Here is a 17196-nt window from a genome sequence, read left to right on the forward strand (position 1 = left end):
TAGTTTTATTCAATTTCTCTTGATATTCTAATACAAAATAAAATTTGTTGAGGTTTAATTTTCTAACGAAATTATTATTATTATTTTTTTAATGAAAAATAATAAAATTTATTATGACAAATTAAAGACGTCACTTGAGTTTGAGTTTTGTCGGATAGTTTTGGCGGTGTGGATAAACATGGATATAATATTTATGTTATTTGGCTAATGTATGTATATTTCGTCACTAAAGGCATTTTAGAATATAAAAACCGAGAAATTAATATCTTAATTGATTTAATTTTGGTTTTAAATTAAATAATTATACGCGTTAAAGTAATAATTCTATATATACCACAAGCCAAAATCAAATTTTTTTTAAAAAAAAAAAAATGAAAATTTTAATTTGTTAAAATATTATATATTAATTGAAAATTAAAAAATGTTAATTTTTCTTGGATGAGGGTCCTAGCCCAATCCAATCTATTTAGCACTTCGAGGAAAACCATTCGCATTTTTCATTTCATCAAAATAATATTTGTGAAAAACTAACAGTTGTTATCATGAATATATTATTTATTATTATTTTAATATTAAAAATATGGATTGAATTTTTTATAAACTAAAGTGAGAATTTGTGTAAACCCAAACACCACTAACTAAAATATTAATTATTTGTATCTTGATATTTTAGATGGTGCTTAATAATTACATATCTCAATAATTTTTAGGAGTGAATTTAAAATATTTGTGAAATTTATTTTTATTTTTTAATTAAAATAAATTAAGAATTGACAAACAAATCCGGTTCAAGATCTGTATTTATTTTTGAATCAAACCCATATGAAAAGATCCGCAATGCCCTTGAATTCGGACGGTGTGTTGTTTAACTTTAAATTCAGACAGATTCTTCTTAGCATGTACTTAATAAATGATTAATAACAATTTACATAATCATATCATAATACCCAAAAAAAGTAGGAAACAAACAACTACAGGTGTAATAAATCTCATACAGCCAAACTTTTCCCCCCAATCAAACGAAAGAAAAAGAAAGAAACCCCAAATTTTGCAGCTCTTAATTAAATTAAATTATCAAGATTTTGATATTCATTCGCTCGTTGAATACCTTGAATTCCAGTAATTCTCAATCTCCTCTGCTGTTCTTCCAGGAATTCTCCCAGCAATCAGAGACCACCTAATTTATTTTTTCAATTTTACATTTTCATAGTAATTAGTAATTAATAGAATTATCTCCTTATTTTCTTTAATTATATTAGCAAATCAACGAGAAAGATAAAATTTATGACAATCCCACCTCTCACCGACCAAATTATACATCCTGACAATCAGGGTTTCTTCATCCTCGGAGAACTCAAGCTTAGAATCGTGGCTGGAATCTTCTGTCACATCATAAGTTCATCACAAAATTCAAATCACAACTTGAGATCAGAGGAAGACAGATATAAACGCACAAAGCAATTTTTCCAAAGTTCCAGAAGGTATTTGCGAATTCAAAAGACGGGGGAGGGGGGGAGATTTGTCGATGACGAATGTGTTTTTTTACCTATAGAATCCACGGAAGTGTCGTCTGAAAAGTGATCGGAGTCAGACATCAGTACTCGGAGCTGATGATGAAAAAGAAGACTTAAAAGAAAAAGGTGTTTTGAGGGGAGGAAGTGTGCGCGTAAATGGAGGAGCTGAAAGTAATATTAATAGGAGAAAAGAAGATTTGGAGTGGAGAAGACTGGAGGGTATAGAGGAGAAAGAAGAATGGTAGTTGATGGGGTTTGTTTGTTTGTTTGTTTTGGTCCAAGTTTGATCGGTTGTTGAAAAATTTTCTTCAAGTGTTAGTTAGCATAGTTTATACATCTTTTTTATGATAATAATTAATTATAAATTACTAATTATTTACAAACGGTCGAATTTATAAATTATTATATATATATATATATATATTTACAATTTTAAACAGAAAACTCATGCACACCAAAATTTTGAGATATGATGGGTAAAGTTTGTTTAATAAGTGAATTTTATATATTTATGAAATATATATATATATATACAGTGTTATAACTTATCTAAATATCAAATTTGAGGTGCTATAACTTCCTCATTTCCGAAGAATTTATCAGGTGAAACCTCTGAAAACTTTTTACTTTAATCTTATGGCATCTCTTTCAATCTTTTTCAATATAGTTATTAGATTTAATTATATTTGTTATTATGTAATTCAATGTCGAGTTGAAGTAGAGATTCTTCATAACCCACTACTAGGAAACTCGCATAAAGCTAAACAGAAGCTGTGTAGGACACCATGATCGTGGCAGAATTCATAATAACATTAAAAAGAATCTGAAGCTTACTTTTTATTCTCTTGAGTTCTCAATCCAAATGTCCTCTAAAGTAAAACTTGAAGAGCAAAAGATAAAAAAAAAATGAGAGGATCAAGTTGAATGGGAGGCCTAGGTTTGGCTTTTTAAATGCCGGATAATGAAACATTATTGGCCAACATGTATAAATACAATGATCACATCTATGATTTCACATATACAAGGATATATCTGGAGAAAGATACTGAAAATGTAAACAAAATTTCCATGCTTGAGCTAGAAGTTACATGGGGCTGTACTCTAACCTTGAGGATGTACTCAGTGAATAAAACTTCGACATGCTGAATTGAGTTGGAACATCACCTGAAATTGCTCCGGATACCGGACCATGTCGATGCCAATCCAATTCGAGAATTTACCAGCAGATTGATTGAAAAAAAAAAAAAAAAGAATCAAACAGGCCCTGGTAAACCTTGGACTTTCATCATACAAGAATATTTTGTGGGAGTACTTACACCAGCCTCTGTGCACAGTGCCACCACTGCAGGAGCATGCCCGTAAAAGTCCCGGCCTTCATTCAAAAGAACCGGAGGATCCTGAGGCCGGCGTATCCATACAGTTCTTGGAGGCATCAAATCATCTACATTTGCCTTCTTCCAAAAATGGGTTCCTCGCCAACTCTCGTATTTAAACACTCCGCAAAGCCGTGCCTTGTGGCCACTTGGCCCTACATGAACTTCAGAACAGTGCTTGCATACCTTTGCTGGATAAGTTAATAACAACTTTTGCACGCCAGATCTAAGAGTCTCCCATGCTTTCAAAGTGCCCGTGGCTATCAACCTCACCTCATCAGTAGACAGAGATTCAACTCCTTCAATGCCACAGGAATCATTGTTGGTATTCCAAGGGCTGGAATTTAATGTTTCAATGTGTGGATCTGCTCCGGCCTGCCAACATAGCTCAACAACTGCTGGAACACGATCAAAATCGAACCTCTCACCATGTTTAATAACATCTTGAAACATTTTGTGCAGGTGAAAGGCTTCTACCGGTACAATTATATCATTCAAGCCACCCTTCACCCATTCATGAACCCGATTCTTGCCTCGACGCCTGTAACCACAGCAAGTCTGAATTAAGTGACCTTTCTCGCCTACAAATACTTCTGGACAGAACCTGTAAAAATTCACGATTTCCTCAAAAATGGGCATACCATTCAACAGAACTGTGAATATGAAATTCATGATATTTCTATGCTTCATTGTGAAGATGGCATAAACATAAAAAGGTTTCTATTTCTAAAGCCAACTCAGTAATTTAACTGCCAACTTGTAGCCAATTCGAAGCTAACTCGGCATCAAATATACAGAAGATCACTATGCAATGTCCAATGTAATATGAAGGTGTCAATACCAAAAGAAAAATTTTACAAGTTTTTTGCAAACCAACAATTTAGGAGATACTTTTCCCTCTTTTAGGTTCATTGCTGTCGTCGACACTACACAAATCACAAATCAGTAAGCAGCATTCACAAAATGAAAAATTTTATCATTTTAAATTTCGTAAGTTTAAATTCAGAGAACCATTGATTAAAGCATTCTAAAATGAGCAATTTTGTTGTTGGATATATACATAGGTTCATGCTGACTTTTTTAGAGAGAATCTGATATGGCATTATTTTGATAATATGGGCCTTGATGCGGCGACTTACTTGCAGGTGACAACAGAAAAAACTCTGAGAAGCGTGGAGACGCCTCGGATGAGAAGAGCTCTTGCACTAAGAACCTCTTCTGCTACTGGAATCATTGCCGGAACCGGATAATCCTTTGCTCGATTTTCAATTCTCTTCAGTATCATAGGTCGCAACTTTTTCAAGTCAACTTTCGAGCTATAAAACCGCGGTTGCATAATGTAGCTACTAACTTCTCCTAAAAGATTCCGATACAGTTCCCATCTCAAAGACGCCATTAAATTATCACAGAGACCCTGCATCAAACATTTGGTGGGCAACAAAAAAGGGAAAGAAAGTCAACAAAATGATATTCAATTCTCAATGTGCAAGTAATCCGAACAAAAAGAGAGAAGAAACGTCGTATAAGCTGTTCGAATTCGAACAAATTGGAACACCCAGAAGTAATTTCAAGTGATATTAAAGCCATGTAGTAGATTGCAAACGAATTGAGTGGCTAATTCATAAAAAAAATCAGAAATTTAGTTGGTAGGTAACGAAATATATGCGAAAATAATTTACTTGGGCGGAAGCAAAAGGTCGAGAGGAAAAGGGGTTTAATTTTGATAAGCTGCCACGCGATCAGAAGGTTGAAGAAGCTGTTTGGCGGAAGGGAAAATTCGTGGCTGAAATAAGCCGTTGTCTTCAACAAGCACGATTCCGAATCAAAGGTAGAGTGAGAGACGATGCGATGCGAAGAGGCTTGAGCAATGGAGGTGTAACAATCCGACCACCTTTCATCTCTGTATCTCTCGAGTCTTTTGTCGAACAAATTGTTTCGGCGTAAACCGGAAATCGGTAGCATGGGCTTGAAACTGGGGAGCTATAGAATAGGCGGCGAGAAAATGGGCCTAACGTGGGAGGGCGTAACAGCAAAGGTGTAACAATTGGAAATACCCACGTAAATTCTTTTTTTCCTTGACATGTTTTTCCATATAATTAATATGATAAGATAATATATATATATAGTATAGAAAATATTTGAAAAAATATATATATATACACAAAATTTTCAAATTAATTATTCAAATAATTTGTTTATTAAAATACCCAGATTTTTTGGACGTGTAATTTACCTAAAAACTATTAGCATATGACATATGATAGTATCTTCAAATATCTGTTTATTCTAATAGATAGATAATAGACCATGGAGGTTCTGAAGTATTGTTTTGTGGAAAAATAATTAAATAATATTTATTTTAATTTAATTATTATAATTTTATTATTTCATTAATAAATTAATTTTTTAATTTTATTAAATTAAATATTAAAATTAATCATTTCTAATTTATAATTAGATACTCAGTAAAATATGATATTCATAACTTATACAAGTAAAATATAAACATCTTTAAATCATCTTTTAACCTGTCTGTACCATACGAGCAAAAGTTAAACGATTAGTGATACGTGTAAGTCAATAATGGACGTGACTGGCACACCCTTTAGCATGCAGACAATTCTAAAAGATGATGTTTCAATATTTACAAAAGCAAGTACTGCCATCCACCAATTTCTCCCATTCTTATCTTCTACCGCACCCACTAGAAACCAAATTCCAGAATACAGAAAACACTTCACTGGAAAGGAGCTAGCTTTAGAGAGAAGAACGATGAAGATCGAGCTGGTGTTCATCCCCATGCCCGGCGTCGGCCATATGGTCTCAATCGTCGAGATTGCCAAACTCCTCTTGAACCGCGATGAGCGACTCTCCATCACTCTTATCATCATGAAACCACAATTCAATGACTCATCCATTGACTTTTACATCCAGTCATTGAATTCCTCCACCGTGACTGATCGCATCAGCTTCATCTACCTCCCAGTTCTTGACCTCTCCAGTTCTGAAAACAAAACCGAAAGAAGATCTCTCTTTTCTTACATCGAAGCGCACAAACCATCTGTCAAAGAAGCCGTCAGTAATCTCGCTCTCTCCGGCTCGCATCGTTTAGCCGGGTTCGTCATCGACATGTTCTGCACATCCATGATTGACGTGGCAGACGAATTCGGCGTGCCCAGCTACTTGTTTTACACGTCCAGCGCTTCTTATCTCGCACTCGAGCTTCATCTCCAATCTCTCTACCATGACCATGGCGTGGACGTTACCGAGTTCAGAGACTCGGATGCTGAGTTTCTAATCCCGGGTTTTGTGAACCCCCTTCCTGCTAAGGCTGTCTTGCCCGGTGTCATGTTAGACAAATTTTATCTCAATCTTGTCATGAATAACGTTCGAAGGTACAAAAGAACCAAGGGGATTATCGTCAACTCGTTTATGGAGTTAGAATCTAATGTGTTAAACTTATTTTTTGATAGCAAATTCCCTTCTCTATACCCAGTTGGACCCATTCTCAATCTCAAGGGAAACAGTCGTGATTCGAAGAAGACTGAAACTGAGAAATTTGATGATATTATAGCTTGGCTCGATGATCAACCTCCGACGTCAGTTGTGTTCCTGTGCTTCGGGAGTATGGGAAGCTTTAGTGAGAATCAAGTGAAAGAGATAGCAGACGCGCTAGAAAAGAGTGGGCACCGGTTTCTATGGTCCCTTCGTCAACATCCGGGAAAGAGTAAGATGTCGGTCCCCGGCGAGTACGAGAATCCGGCGGAAGTTTTGCCGGAGGGATTTTTAAATCGGACGGCTAAGATGGGGAAGATCATAGGATGGGCGCCACAAGTGGACGTGCTGGGCCACCCATCAATCGGAGGGTTCGTGTCTCATTGTGGATGGAATTCGACGCTGGAGAGCTTATGGTTTGGAGTGCCCATGGCGGCGTGGCCACTCTATGCAGAGCAGCAATTTAATGCGTTTATGGTGGTGGTTGAGTTGGGAGTGGCGACGGAGATTAAGATGGATTACAGGAGAGATTTTTTGGTGGGGGAAGAAGAGGAGATCGTGAGTGCTGCAGTGATAGAGAAAGGGATTCGGTGTTTGATGGAGCAGGATAATGAGATGAGGAAGAAGGTGATGTTACTGAGTGAAACGAGCAGGAAGGCTTTGATGGACGGTGGATCTTCCCACGCTGCATTGGCCCAGTTTATTCAAGACGTGAAGGACAACATGCCGTCACGTGACATGTAATATTTAATTTATTTTGATTTTTATAATATAATATTTAAATAATTATAAAAGTTAAAAAAAAAAGAAATTAATTTTTGAAAGGAGAAATTAAAAATTCCATGATTTTTTTATGTAACAAAAATAATTTTAGGACTAAAATCAAATTTGAAATAAGTTCAAAGAGTGGAATGATAAGAAGGTATGTAGGAGATTTTGTAGATATATATCTTTAAAGTTGGCATTTTGGTGTCAAATATTTAAATATATACATTTGTAGACATATAGCTCTAATAAGTTCGAGGCAAAAGAGGAATCTAGGTATTTAATTTAATTTAATTAAAAAGAGTTTGTATTTTAATTATTTGATGTTGGAGAGTAGATATATGAATGGATTGATTCTATAAATGTAATTGACTCTTTAATTTTTACATTTATAAGTTCTTGTATTTCAGTTCTGCTAAAAACTATATAATACAAATATATAAGTAAAAAATTAATGATATATTATTATAATTTTTATAAATAATATAACAACCTGAATCTCAATATCATTGAGTATAGACGTTATCATAATATTTTCAATTAATGGAACATATAAAATATTAAATATGCAATAAAATTACACTTTAATATACCTCTATTGTGACAGAATAATTACGTGTTTATAATAATTGAGGTACCTAAATTAATTTATAATATTAAAACAAAAACTAATCAAGTTTTCTTAGTCATCTTCCATTGATCTTAAACTTGTTTCTCATCTTTTCTTACCAGGATGATGGTGAATTAAAATGAGTTTCATGAACTCAATAAAAAAAAATTCTATAATTAAAACTTACGTACATACATTCATGCAATATATAAAATATATTAATATTTATGATCAAGAAAATATCAAACAAAACATCCCAATTAAAATATACAACAAAACAAACCATCACATGAAACATATTATAATCCTTACTCTTATAACATAATTTTTGTTCTTATTTCAAATTACACTTACACTCAAAATATCACAAAACACTCGAAATACCACATATAAGATTTTATTGCGTGATATTATTTATATCGTCATCGAGAAAAGACTAAATGAATCCCCTCATCGCATGGATAACACACTCATAATCTCACATTGGTCACAACAGTTACGTTTACTAAGTGATTCGCTCACAAACATTTATCAAATTTTGAATTAGATTTCAAACTCTATTCATGTGCAGGTTTATCATACCTGCTGAACTTCAACCACATACACACAATCCCCTCTTCGATTCAGACTAAACAAATAGGTATTTAGGGTCCTTACACTCTACACTCTTTTCAAATCTCTCTCATTTTTAATTCACTTATTTCATATCTAAGATATCAATTTTTATGCATGATAAAATACAAACACACACACACAGAAAACATACGATATCATCACGCACATCAGAGCCATACATTTCAAACTACTTCCTGAATCATCTTGTACTAGATCACACAGCAAACATAAGATGTTCAGATTTCTCATGCAACTGTACCAAATCATACAGCAAGTACAATGTATTGTACATCTGCACCAGATCACACAGTAAGTGCAGTGTACCCAAATTCTACACGTATACACACTGGTTATACATTTTATATGCATAACATATGTACACATATATTACAATACAGACATGTACCCTCACTACATATCTCACACAGAATATATATTTATATTTACACACACACAATATCTACCAATACATACACACACGTTTATACTTAAACACGTATGCATAATTATAGCACACCATACTTAACTATTCACGTATTTGTTTTTATCAGCTTTGTTCTTATCAATTATATTCTTGTCAATTCATATAATATTTATCGTATTTTATATATATATATATATACACACACACATATGTAACAACGTACATATATATACACTACATAAATACAAACAAATACAAATTAGACATACTAATTATATTTATTTTATTACATATATTTAAACATTCACACATATTGCACTATATATATACACATTAACATAAATATATAATTTATCTCTCCGTATGGAAGACGCATAATTCTTACCTATCGTATGATCGGAAAAGCTTTAGGTTCTACCTCGATCTACGATTTTTTTAGAAATCCGAATATCGTTTGAATAATTTTTCACGTTTATAATAGAAAACACATATATTAAATTATAAATAATTTTGAAAACTATATTACGTGAAATGATAAATGGATATTTACCTTGGGATATGCGGTCCCAGTCACTGACATCACCATGCATCAACACACATGTGTCACTGAATATGCCATGCGCTGATGCTGGGATTTGTGTGTGTTGCCACATACGACGTACTAACAACAGATTCGGTCGCTGCACTCCCTTTTTCTTCTTTTTTTTTCTTTTCTTTCTCTTTCTTTTCCTTTTATTTTCTTTTTTTTCCCTTTTTTTTTCTCTTCTTTTTTTTTACTTCTTCCTTCTTCTTCCCTGTGGCCTTTCCCTCTTCTCTTCTTCTTTTCCCTTTTTTTCGTTTTCTTCTTTTTTTTTTATTTCTTCTTCTTCTTCTTCTTCTTTTTTTCTTTCTTCTTCTTCTTTATCTTTCTTTTTTTCCTTTCTTCTTTTCTTCTTCTTATTTCTTTTCCTTTATTATTATTCTTTTTTTTTTCTCTCTTTCTCTCTCTTCTTCTCTTATTCTTTTTCTTCTCCTGCCCGACGATCTCCCATTCTCTCTTTCTTTATTCTTCCAACGACGTCTTCCCTTCCGTCGCGTCCTACCTTTGCGACTACCGCTCACTCCTCCTCCTCATGCGATCAAGGTTCCCCCCTCACTCCGCTCTCTCGGCCCTGATGCCGCTTAGGCTTCCCTGGCGGCTAGGGTTCTTCTTTCCTTTCTAAGAGCTAAAAATTAAGCTCGTATATAGGCTTTTGGGAGCCGTCGGATCTGTAAGACAAATATGGACTGTACGTTTTCAGATCTCGCCACGTGTACGCACACGTGCCCGAATGACCTGACTTGTCCTGACACCTCACCTACTGAGGTGTCTTGTACTTTTTTTATTTTTATTTTTTTTTGTACCTAGCTGGTGCTCAACTAGGTATTATAAATAATATCATTTTAACGGTATGTAATCTGATTGATAGATATTACCCTTTAATTTGATAGATTCAAAGTACTTAGAGAAGTACTCTAGTCTTTTTATATTGCATAGTTTTTCTAAACTAATTAGTTAGAAAAAAAATCATGAAAGTAGAACTAATATTCATAATAATTCCAAGTTTCAGTTACATAATGTGATGATAAAGATTGTCAAGCTTCTCGTTGATTGAGATGACCGCCTCTTCGCCACGATACTAGTCATGAAATCATAAAATGATCCATCTATCATCAATTCCGTTCAATCATTAACTACTTTTTTGTGCCCGATCGTATTCAATTAATTAACCTTCCAGATTTAGAACCACTCATGTTATATAGTAATTATAACAATTATCATGTTTCACCCATTGAATATTACAAGCCATATATTAAAAAAGCAGTTGTCAATCTTGATTTATCTGTTCGTTTGCATCACCTTATTGGATTCATCATAGACATATTTTGGACACAGATGATTGATGTTGCAAATGAATTTGACGTTCTTGCCTACATCTTTTACACATCAAGTGTTTTTTTTCTTGCACTCGAGGATCATATTCTAGCCTTAATCAACAAGGAAGACGCAAGCATCTCTAAATTTAACAAGTCAAATGCTAAATTGACTTTTTCAGGTTTATTGAATCCGCTCCCTATAAAGTTCGTGTTGCCTTCCACGATGTTAAAGAATAGTGAAAAACAATGGTTGGATCTTCTCACGTATAATGCAAGAAAATATAAAGAAACAAAGGGTATTATCGTAAATTCGTTCGTGGAATTAAAATATGACATAATGAAGTCATTGTTGGAAAAAAAATTTCCACATGTATATCCTGTGGGACCCGTATTTAACCTTGATGGTAAAGTTCGTGATTCAAGAATGATTAAGGTGCACAAGTCTATCAATATCATGGCATGGCTTGATGATCAACCAATGTCTTCAGTTGTGTTCTTATGCTTCGGTAGCATGGGAACTTTAAGTGTCGATCAAGTTAAAAAAATAACACATGGATTGGAGTGAAGCGACCATCAATTCTTATGGTCTCATCGAAAACCACCGCCTAAAACAACAATCTTGTGTCCTGGTGATTATAAGAATTATGAGAAAGTTGTAACACCCAAATAAAAATAAAATTTTTTATTTTATTTATTTTTATTTTTATTTATTTGTTTGATTTTTTTATTTAATTTAATTTAATGAAAATAAAAATAATAATAGTGATAAAATTAGGTAAAAATATTATTTGGATTTAATTGAAATTGATTTTGAAAAAAAAGGGTGAAAATTTAGATTCTGGGGGTGTTTTTGAAAAGAAAATCGAAAACCGGAGGTCAAAACGCAATTTAAAAAATTGTGCCACGTCAGCACCCCGTCAGCAGCCATGTCAGCGGCCTGGTTAGCAGCCTCGGCCAACCAGGACGCGCCGCGTGGCAAGGAAACACTGACTAGGGGACGGGCCACGTGGGCGATCCGCGTGCGCGCGATCGGACGGTCCAGATCTGTTCCCGCGTGCACAGACGGCCCAGATCAAACGTGCGCACGGATGGCCTAGATTCACGCGCACGGACGGACCAGATTCAATCAGGCACGGACGACCCAGATTGCATCGCAATGGACGGCCCAGATTTAATCCCAATTAAATCGCGATCGAACGGTCCAGATTTAATCTTGATGAACGGCTGAGATTAAAAGAAAAAGGGTATAAATAGCCCCACCCACACCTGATCAGAAAACCCTAGCCACCAGTGCCTCGCCGGAGAAGAAGAACCAGACGCCGAAGGAGCCGGCCGCCGCCACCCACCGCCGCACCGGGGAAGTTTCCGACCGCCGATTGAGGTAAATTTTCTCCTCCATGCTCGTTTTTTGATGCTGAGTCCGTCTATGGCCAAACCGGAGCCAAACCATCGGCCAAATGGCCTGAAAACCCAGCCGAAACCCAGCCACGCCGCTGCGCTCTTCCTCAATTTTTACCTCCGATGAGGCCTTTCTCGGCCTCCGTTTGATGCAAATTTTATACCACTGTGATTATCGTTTTTTTTTCTACAGGTTGATCGGAGCCAAACATCAAAACGTGACTCACGTCGGAGGAGTTGCAGTGCCGGAATTGCGATATTGGCTGAAAGGGGCCCTAGGTCTAATTTGGGATTTTTTGGGACACGTGCAGGTACCAGTAGTGCGTTTCAGTTTTTCAAAAAAAATTCAGGAAAAATTAGGAACAACCTGTAGGCGCACTGTAGAGCCGTATTCAGACCCTGAAACAAATAAGGACCCCTCACCCTATTTCTCATCACGGTATTAAAACTAAATAAATAATTAAACTGTACTGTGTGACTTTATAGATGTATAATTGATTAAGGTTGCCAATGGAGCCCGAGTCTGATACAGTGTTGGTCTGTTATTGTTTGATCTAATTTTCAGTATTAAATGCAGCATGATGTTTGATGTAATTATGTTATGGTCTCGTATGCATGAACTATATTTCTTTTATTATGGTTTGTATTATGGTGAACCTGGTACTGTGTTGTCTTATTTGGTGTCAATTACTGGTTTACATGTTGTGTGTGTTTGGATGATTGAAACCAAGAAAAAAGGCAAAAAGATTATGTAAATTGATAAGTGGATAATGTGGACAGCCTGACTAGATATCCTGAGAGATGGTGGACGGAACGGGTCCGTAGGGAACCTTACTGGGAACGTGTTCTCTCATACCGGACGGGGTATGGAGACCTTATGTGTTTTGACGCCCATACCAGACGGGGTATGGGGACGGTCCGTTTCACCCTCATACCGAACGGGGTATTGAGGTTCATGGTTTTGGCACCCATACTGAACAGGGTATGGGGACGGCCCTGGAATCAGGTTGTAAATGTTAATGGTTCACGTGTAGAGGGGACCCCCTATGGATCCTCAGGGATACTAGTAGGCTGGTAAAAGAGGAAATCTGTTTTCTGATGATTGAAATGTAAATGTGTGATATATGTTGTGTTATAAAGTGTATATGATTTCATGATATTGTAAGGTTATTATTTTCATATGTTGTTTCCATGGATCTCGCTGAGGTAAGTGGACAGTAAATGATTTTATTATTGATAAAAGAATTTGTTATAAATTATGCTCCATTGGTCATTTTATTTTCTACCCACCTTTACTTCCGTGGCGGTGAGATAGTGTGATGTCTTTACTGGGCTGGTGTAGCTCATTCCTTATTTAACTATTTCAGATCAGGAAGACATTGTTCCCGAGCTCGTTCCGCAGGAAGATGGCGAAAGGGACGCCTAAAGACTCCATAGCTATATTTATAGTTCTTATTTCGAGTATTTCTTTTAGTTAGTTTATTCTTTCATGTTTTGAGTACGTTTTGGTTATTGTGTAATGGATGTTAATCAAGATTTTTATTACGCTTTCGCATTTGAGATTTTTAATACATATATTTTATTTAAATTTCCGAGGCCGTTACAAAAGTGCTACCGAAAGGTTTACTTGCTCGAACGTCAAAGGTCGAAAAAATCATAGGGTGCGCCCCACAAGTGGCTGTGCTAGCTCATCTTTCAATCGGTGGGTTTATATCTCATTGTGGTTAGAACTTTATATTAGAGAGGATCTGGTTTGGGGTGCCAATGGTAATTTGGCCATTGTTTGCAGAGCAACAATTCAACGCATTTCAGATGGTAGTAGAGAAGATATTGGCAGTGGAGATCAAAATGGATTATCGAAATGATGTGCTTATAGGCAAAAAAAAGATTGTGACTAATGCAATTATAGAGAAAGGAATCAAGTGTTTGATGGAGAAAGATAACGAGGAGAGGAAGAAATTGAAGATAGTGAGTGAAAGTAGTAGGAAGACTATGATGGATGGTGGATCTTCACATGTTAAATTGGGCCGATTCATCAAAGATGTGATGGACAACATCTCCATCTCAAAAGGCCAATCTTAGTGAGTCCAATTTAAATGATCGTATTTTATTTGAGTTTTTGAGATTTCAATAATTTATAATAATTTCTTTAATTATTATAAATTAAAGTTGAAGAGTAGCCTTATTTTTCATTTGCTTAACATGGTTTCCTTTCATTGGTTGTCTGCTAGATAAACAAATAAATTTTAAAAAATGCAATTGCTTTATTTCCTATCTATTTCTTTCCCATCATTTTATCGAAGGTGTTATATTTTTCTTTATTATCATTAACTAGCCTCATTAGTTTCTCTACACGGCTAGTTTCTTTCATTTTCATCTTTTGCTTTTTTTTCTTGTTTGATCTTCAAAATTTTATTTATGATACTTTTATTTTTCTTCTTGTCAATAAATTATTTACATTCTTTCTCAATTAGTGATAAGCAAAGCCATAACGTTTCTCATTGGTGCTCCATGACAAGTCTAAATCCGCTCCGATCAATCGTTTTCTTTAGACACTTCAAAATATTATTACGTGCCAAACAACCACCACAATTTCCTTATCTTCTTCAACCCAACAGTAGCATATGTACTAACATTCCGTATTATACACAGAGAATTACAACGCCCAGTGGATACCTGCTAGTTGGAAACACAATATGACAGGAGAACTCATCTTCATTCCCATGCCCAGCCTCAGCCACATCGCCTCAACCATGGAGATCGCCAAGCTCCTTGTTCATCGTGACGACCGTCTCTCCATCACAGTTCTCCTCATTAGTTCCCAATATACCACCTCTATCACCACCTACATCAACTCCTTAATTGCTTCTTCTGACTATGACCGCATCCGCTTCATCCACCTCCCTGAGTTGGACTCAGAAGAGGAACCCAAAAGGCCTTTTATGTCTGTCATTGATGACAACAAGCCTATCGTCAAAGAAGCAGTCACCAATCTAGCTCTCTCTTTTGACCCCTCTCATCGTCTTGCTGGTTTCGTCATCGACATGTTCTGCGTCGGCATGATCGAGGTCGCAGATGAACTTGGCCTGCCCTCCTACCCGTTTTTCACGTCGAGCACTTCCTTTCTCGCGCTTCAATTCCATGTCCAAACCCTCGCCGACGAAGAAGAGGTCGACATTACTGAGTTTAAGAACTCGGACGTTATGTTACCCATACCCGGTTTGGTTAACCCACTTCCGGCCAAGACCATCTTGCCTTCCGCCATGTTAAACAAGGATTGGCTTCCTTACGTCCTGAACGGAGCAAGAGGGTTTAGAAAAACAAAGGGTATTATGGTAAACTCGTTTGCTGAGATAGAATCCAATGCGGTGATCTCGCTCAGTAATAGCACTGTCCCTCCTGTCTACACCGTTGGACCCATAATCAATTTCAAGGGCGACGGTCAAGATTCAGACACGTGTACGGCCCATAAATATTCTAACATCATGACGTGGCTCGACGATCAACCCCCGTCATCAGTTTTGTTCCTGTGCTTCGGGAGCTTGGGAAGCTTCGATGAGGAGCAGGTTAAGGAGATCGCACGCGCTCTCGAGGGAAGTGGCCATCGATTCCTGTGGTCCCTACGTCGTCCTCCGCCCAAGGATAAAACGATGTCGTTCCCCACTGAGTACGAGAACTTTGAGGAAGTTTTACCGGAAGGATTTGTGGATCGAACCGTCGGAATGGGGAAGGTCATGGGGTGGGCCCCACAAGTGGCGGTGCTCGCTCATCCGTCGATCGGAGGATTTGTTACCCATTGCGGGTGGAACTCTATACTGGAGAGCGTGTGGTTTGGGGTGCCGATGGCGGCATGGCCGCTGTACGCAGAGCAGCAATTCAATGCATTTCACATGGTGGTGGAGCTGGGACTGGCGGTGGAAATCAAAATGGATTACAGGAAGGATTATGCAATATTGGGCTTACAGGAGGAGAGGGTGAGTGCGGAAGTGATAGAGAAAGGGATTAGGTGTTTGATGGAGGAGGATAACGATGCGAGGAAGAAGGTGAAGGAGATGAGTGAGATCAGCAGAAAGGCCTTGATGGATGGTGGGTCCTCACACGCTGTATTGGGCCAGTTTATTGAAGATGTGATGAATAACATCTCAGCTTAAAGCTTTTCTAGTTCTTCTCCAACTGTCCATCTTGGGCCATTTCTCTTTTGCTTGAATATTATATTGTATAAAATTTTAAAAGATATATTTTCTAATTTTGGTGTGTTAAATTAAACGTATTTAATTCATTGAGTTGACCTAAAATTTAGTCAACCATCTAACCTATAAAGAACGATATCTCGGCAATTCCAAGTTTAGCTCATATGACTTAGTCAACAAATAAGGAATATTTAGATTTTGTCCCTCCTAAAAATTTGCATTCCGGAGCATTACCATCCACATTAAATACCAAAAAACTGGCACGTGAATCGTCATCACCTTCATAATCATTCAAACCTTTCTTACCCAGAAGTTAAATCACTAATTAAATTAATTAATCAGTAATTAACGCAATCTATGCCCATTAATTGATTACATTAATATTTTCCCAGAGGAAAAATTCATCTCACCGGCGTGCTCCAAGGCGAACTAACTATACAAGAAATGCAGCAAACGTGATGGTCTAATTACAACAGCGCATGTCTCCAAATTCTTTCACTTTATATTCATAATAATTATTATATACATAAACATACTTATTACATTCTCCATATATATACATATATATATATATAGAGAGAGAGAGAGAGAGAGAGAGAGAGAGAGATCGAAGGAGAGAGAGACGCATACATACATACATACATACATACATTCATTCATATATATATATATAAAGAGCATGAAGGTGGCTGTAGAGATTTTGACAGGGAACTTTTTCTACGTGGGAGTGAAAGACGATGCAACAGTTGGAGAGCTGAAGCGGGAGATTGGGGCTCAGGAGAAGTTGCCTGTGGACCGTATGATCTTGATTCTGAATCCGAGCTTCCAAGTGATCATCAATGATGAAGATGGAGATAAGAAGCCTCTGGTCGATTTCGGGATTAAAGATGGATCCCATCTCTATCTCTTCTTCACT

General features: G+C 36.5%; 3 protein-coding genes and 1 pseudogene across 5 annotated transcripts; 3 read left to right on the plus strand and 1 right to left on the minus strand.

Annotated features, from left to right (window-relative positions):
- Positions 1 to 861: 861 nt before the first annotated feature.
- Positions 862 to 4964, minus strand: APO4 (APO RNA-binding protein (DUF794)). Of its 3 annotated transcripts, none has more exons than XM_088215960.1 (4): positions 4567 to 4964; positions 4027 to 4301; positions 1547 to 3428; positions 862 to 1382 (listed from the first exon to the last, which is right to left on the minus strand). In XM_088215960.1, exons 2-3 carry the CDS (start codon positions 4281 to 4283, stop codon positions 2768 to 2770), a joined length of 918 nt encoding a protein of 305 aa, XP_088072086.1. In that variant the 5' UTR covers positions 4284 to 4301; positions 4567 to 4964; the 3' UTR covers positions 862 to 1382; positions 1547 to 2767. The 3 variants fall into 3 exon arrangements, with proteins under 3 accessions (XP_088072086.1, XP_088072084.1, XP_021907117.1); XM_088215958.1 differs by having other exon boundaries at positions 862 to 1379; positions 1547 to 3491; positions 4567 to 4961; XM_022051425.2 differs by having other exon boundaries at positions 1547 to 3491; positions 4567 to 4961.
- Positions 4965 to 5538: 574 nt separating this feature from the next.
- LOC110821776 (anthocyanidin 3-O-glucosyltransferase 2-like) lies at positions 5539 to 7412 on the plus strand. Its single transcript, XM_022051721.2, has one exon. It carries the CDS (start codon positions 5660 to 5662, stop codon positions 7124 to 7126), a length of 1467 nt encoding a protein of 488 aa, XP_021907413.2. The 5' UTR covers positions 5539 to 5659; the 3' UTR covers positions 7127 to 7412.
- A 3299-nt stretch (positions 7413 to 10711) lies between these two features.
- Positions 10712 to 14172, plus strand: LOC110821676 (anthocyanidin 3-O-glucosyltransferase 2-like; annotated as a pseudogene).
- A 529-nt stretch (positions 14173 to 14701) lies between these two features.
- On the plus strand, positions 14702 to 16336 carry LOC110821794 (anthocyanidin 3-O-glucosyltransferase 2-like). The gene has a single exon (XM_022051741.2). It carries the CDS (start codon positions 14787 to 14789, stop codon positions 16239 to 16241), a length of 1455 nt encoding a protein of 484 aa, XP_021907433.2. The 5' UTR covers positions 14702 to 14786; the 3' UTR covers positions 16242 to 16336.
- Positions 16337 to 17196: the final 860 nt, after the last annotated feature.

The sequence above is a fragment of the Carica papaya genome, chromosome 3 (assembly GCF_054855325.1).
Source record: "Carica papaya isolate Zhongbai chromosome 3, ASM5485532v1, whole genome shotgun sequence".
NCBI lineage: Eukaryota > Viridiplantae > Streptophyta > Magnoliopsida > Brassicales > Caricaceae > Carica > Carica papaya.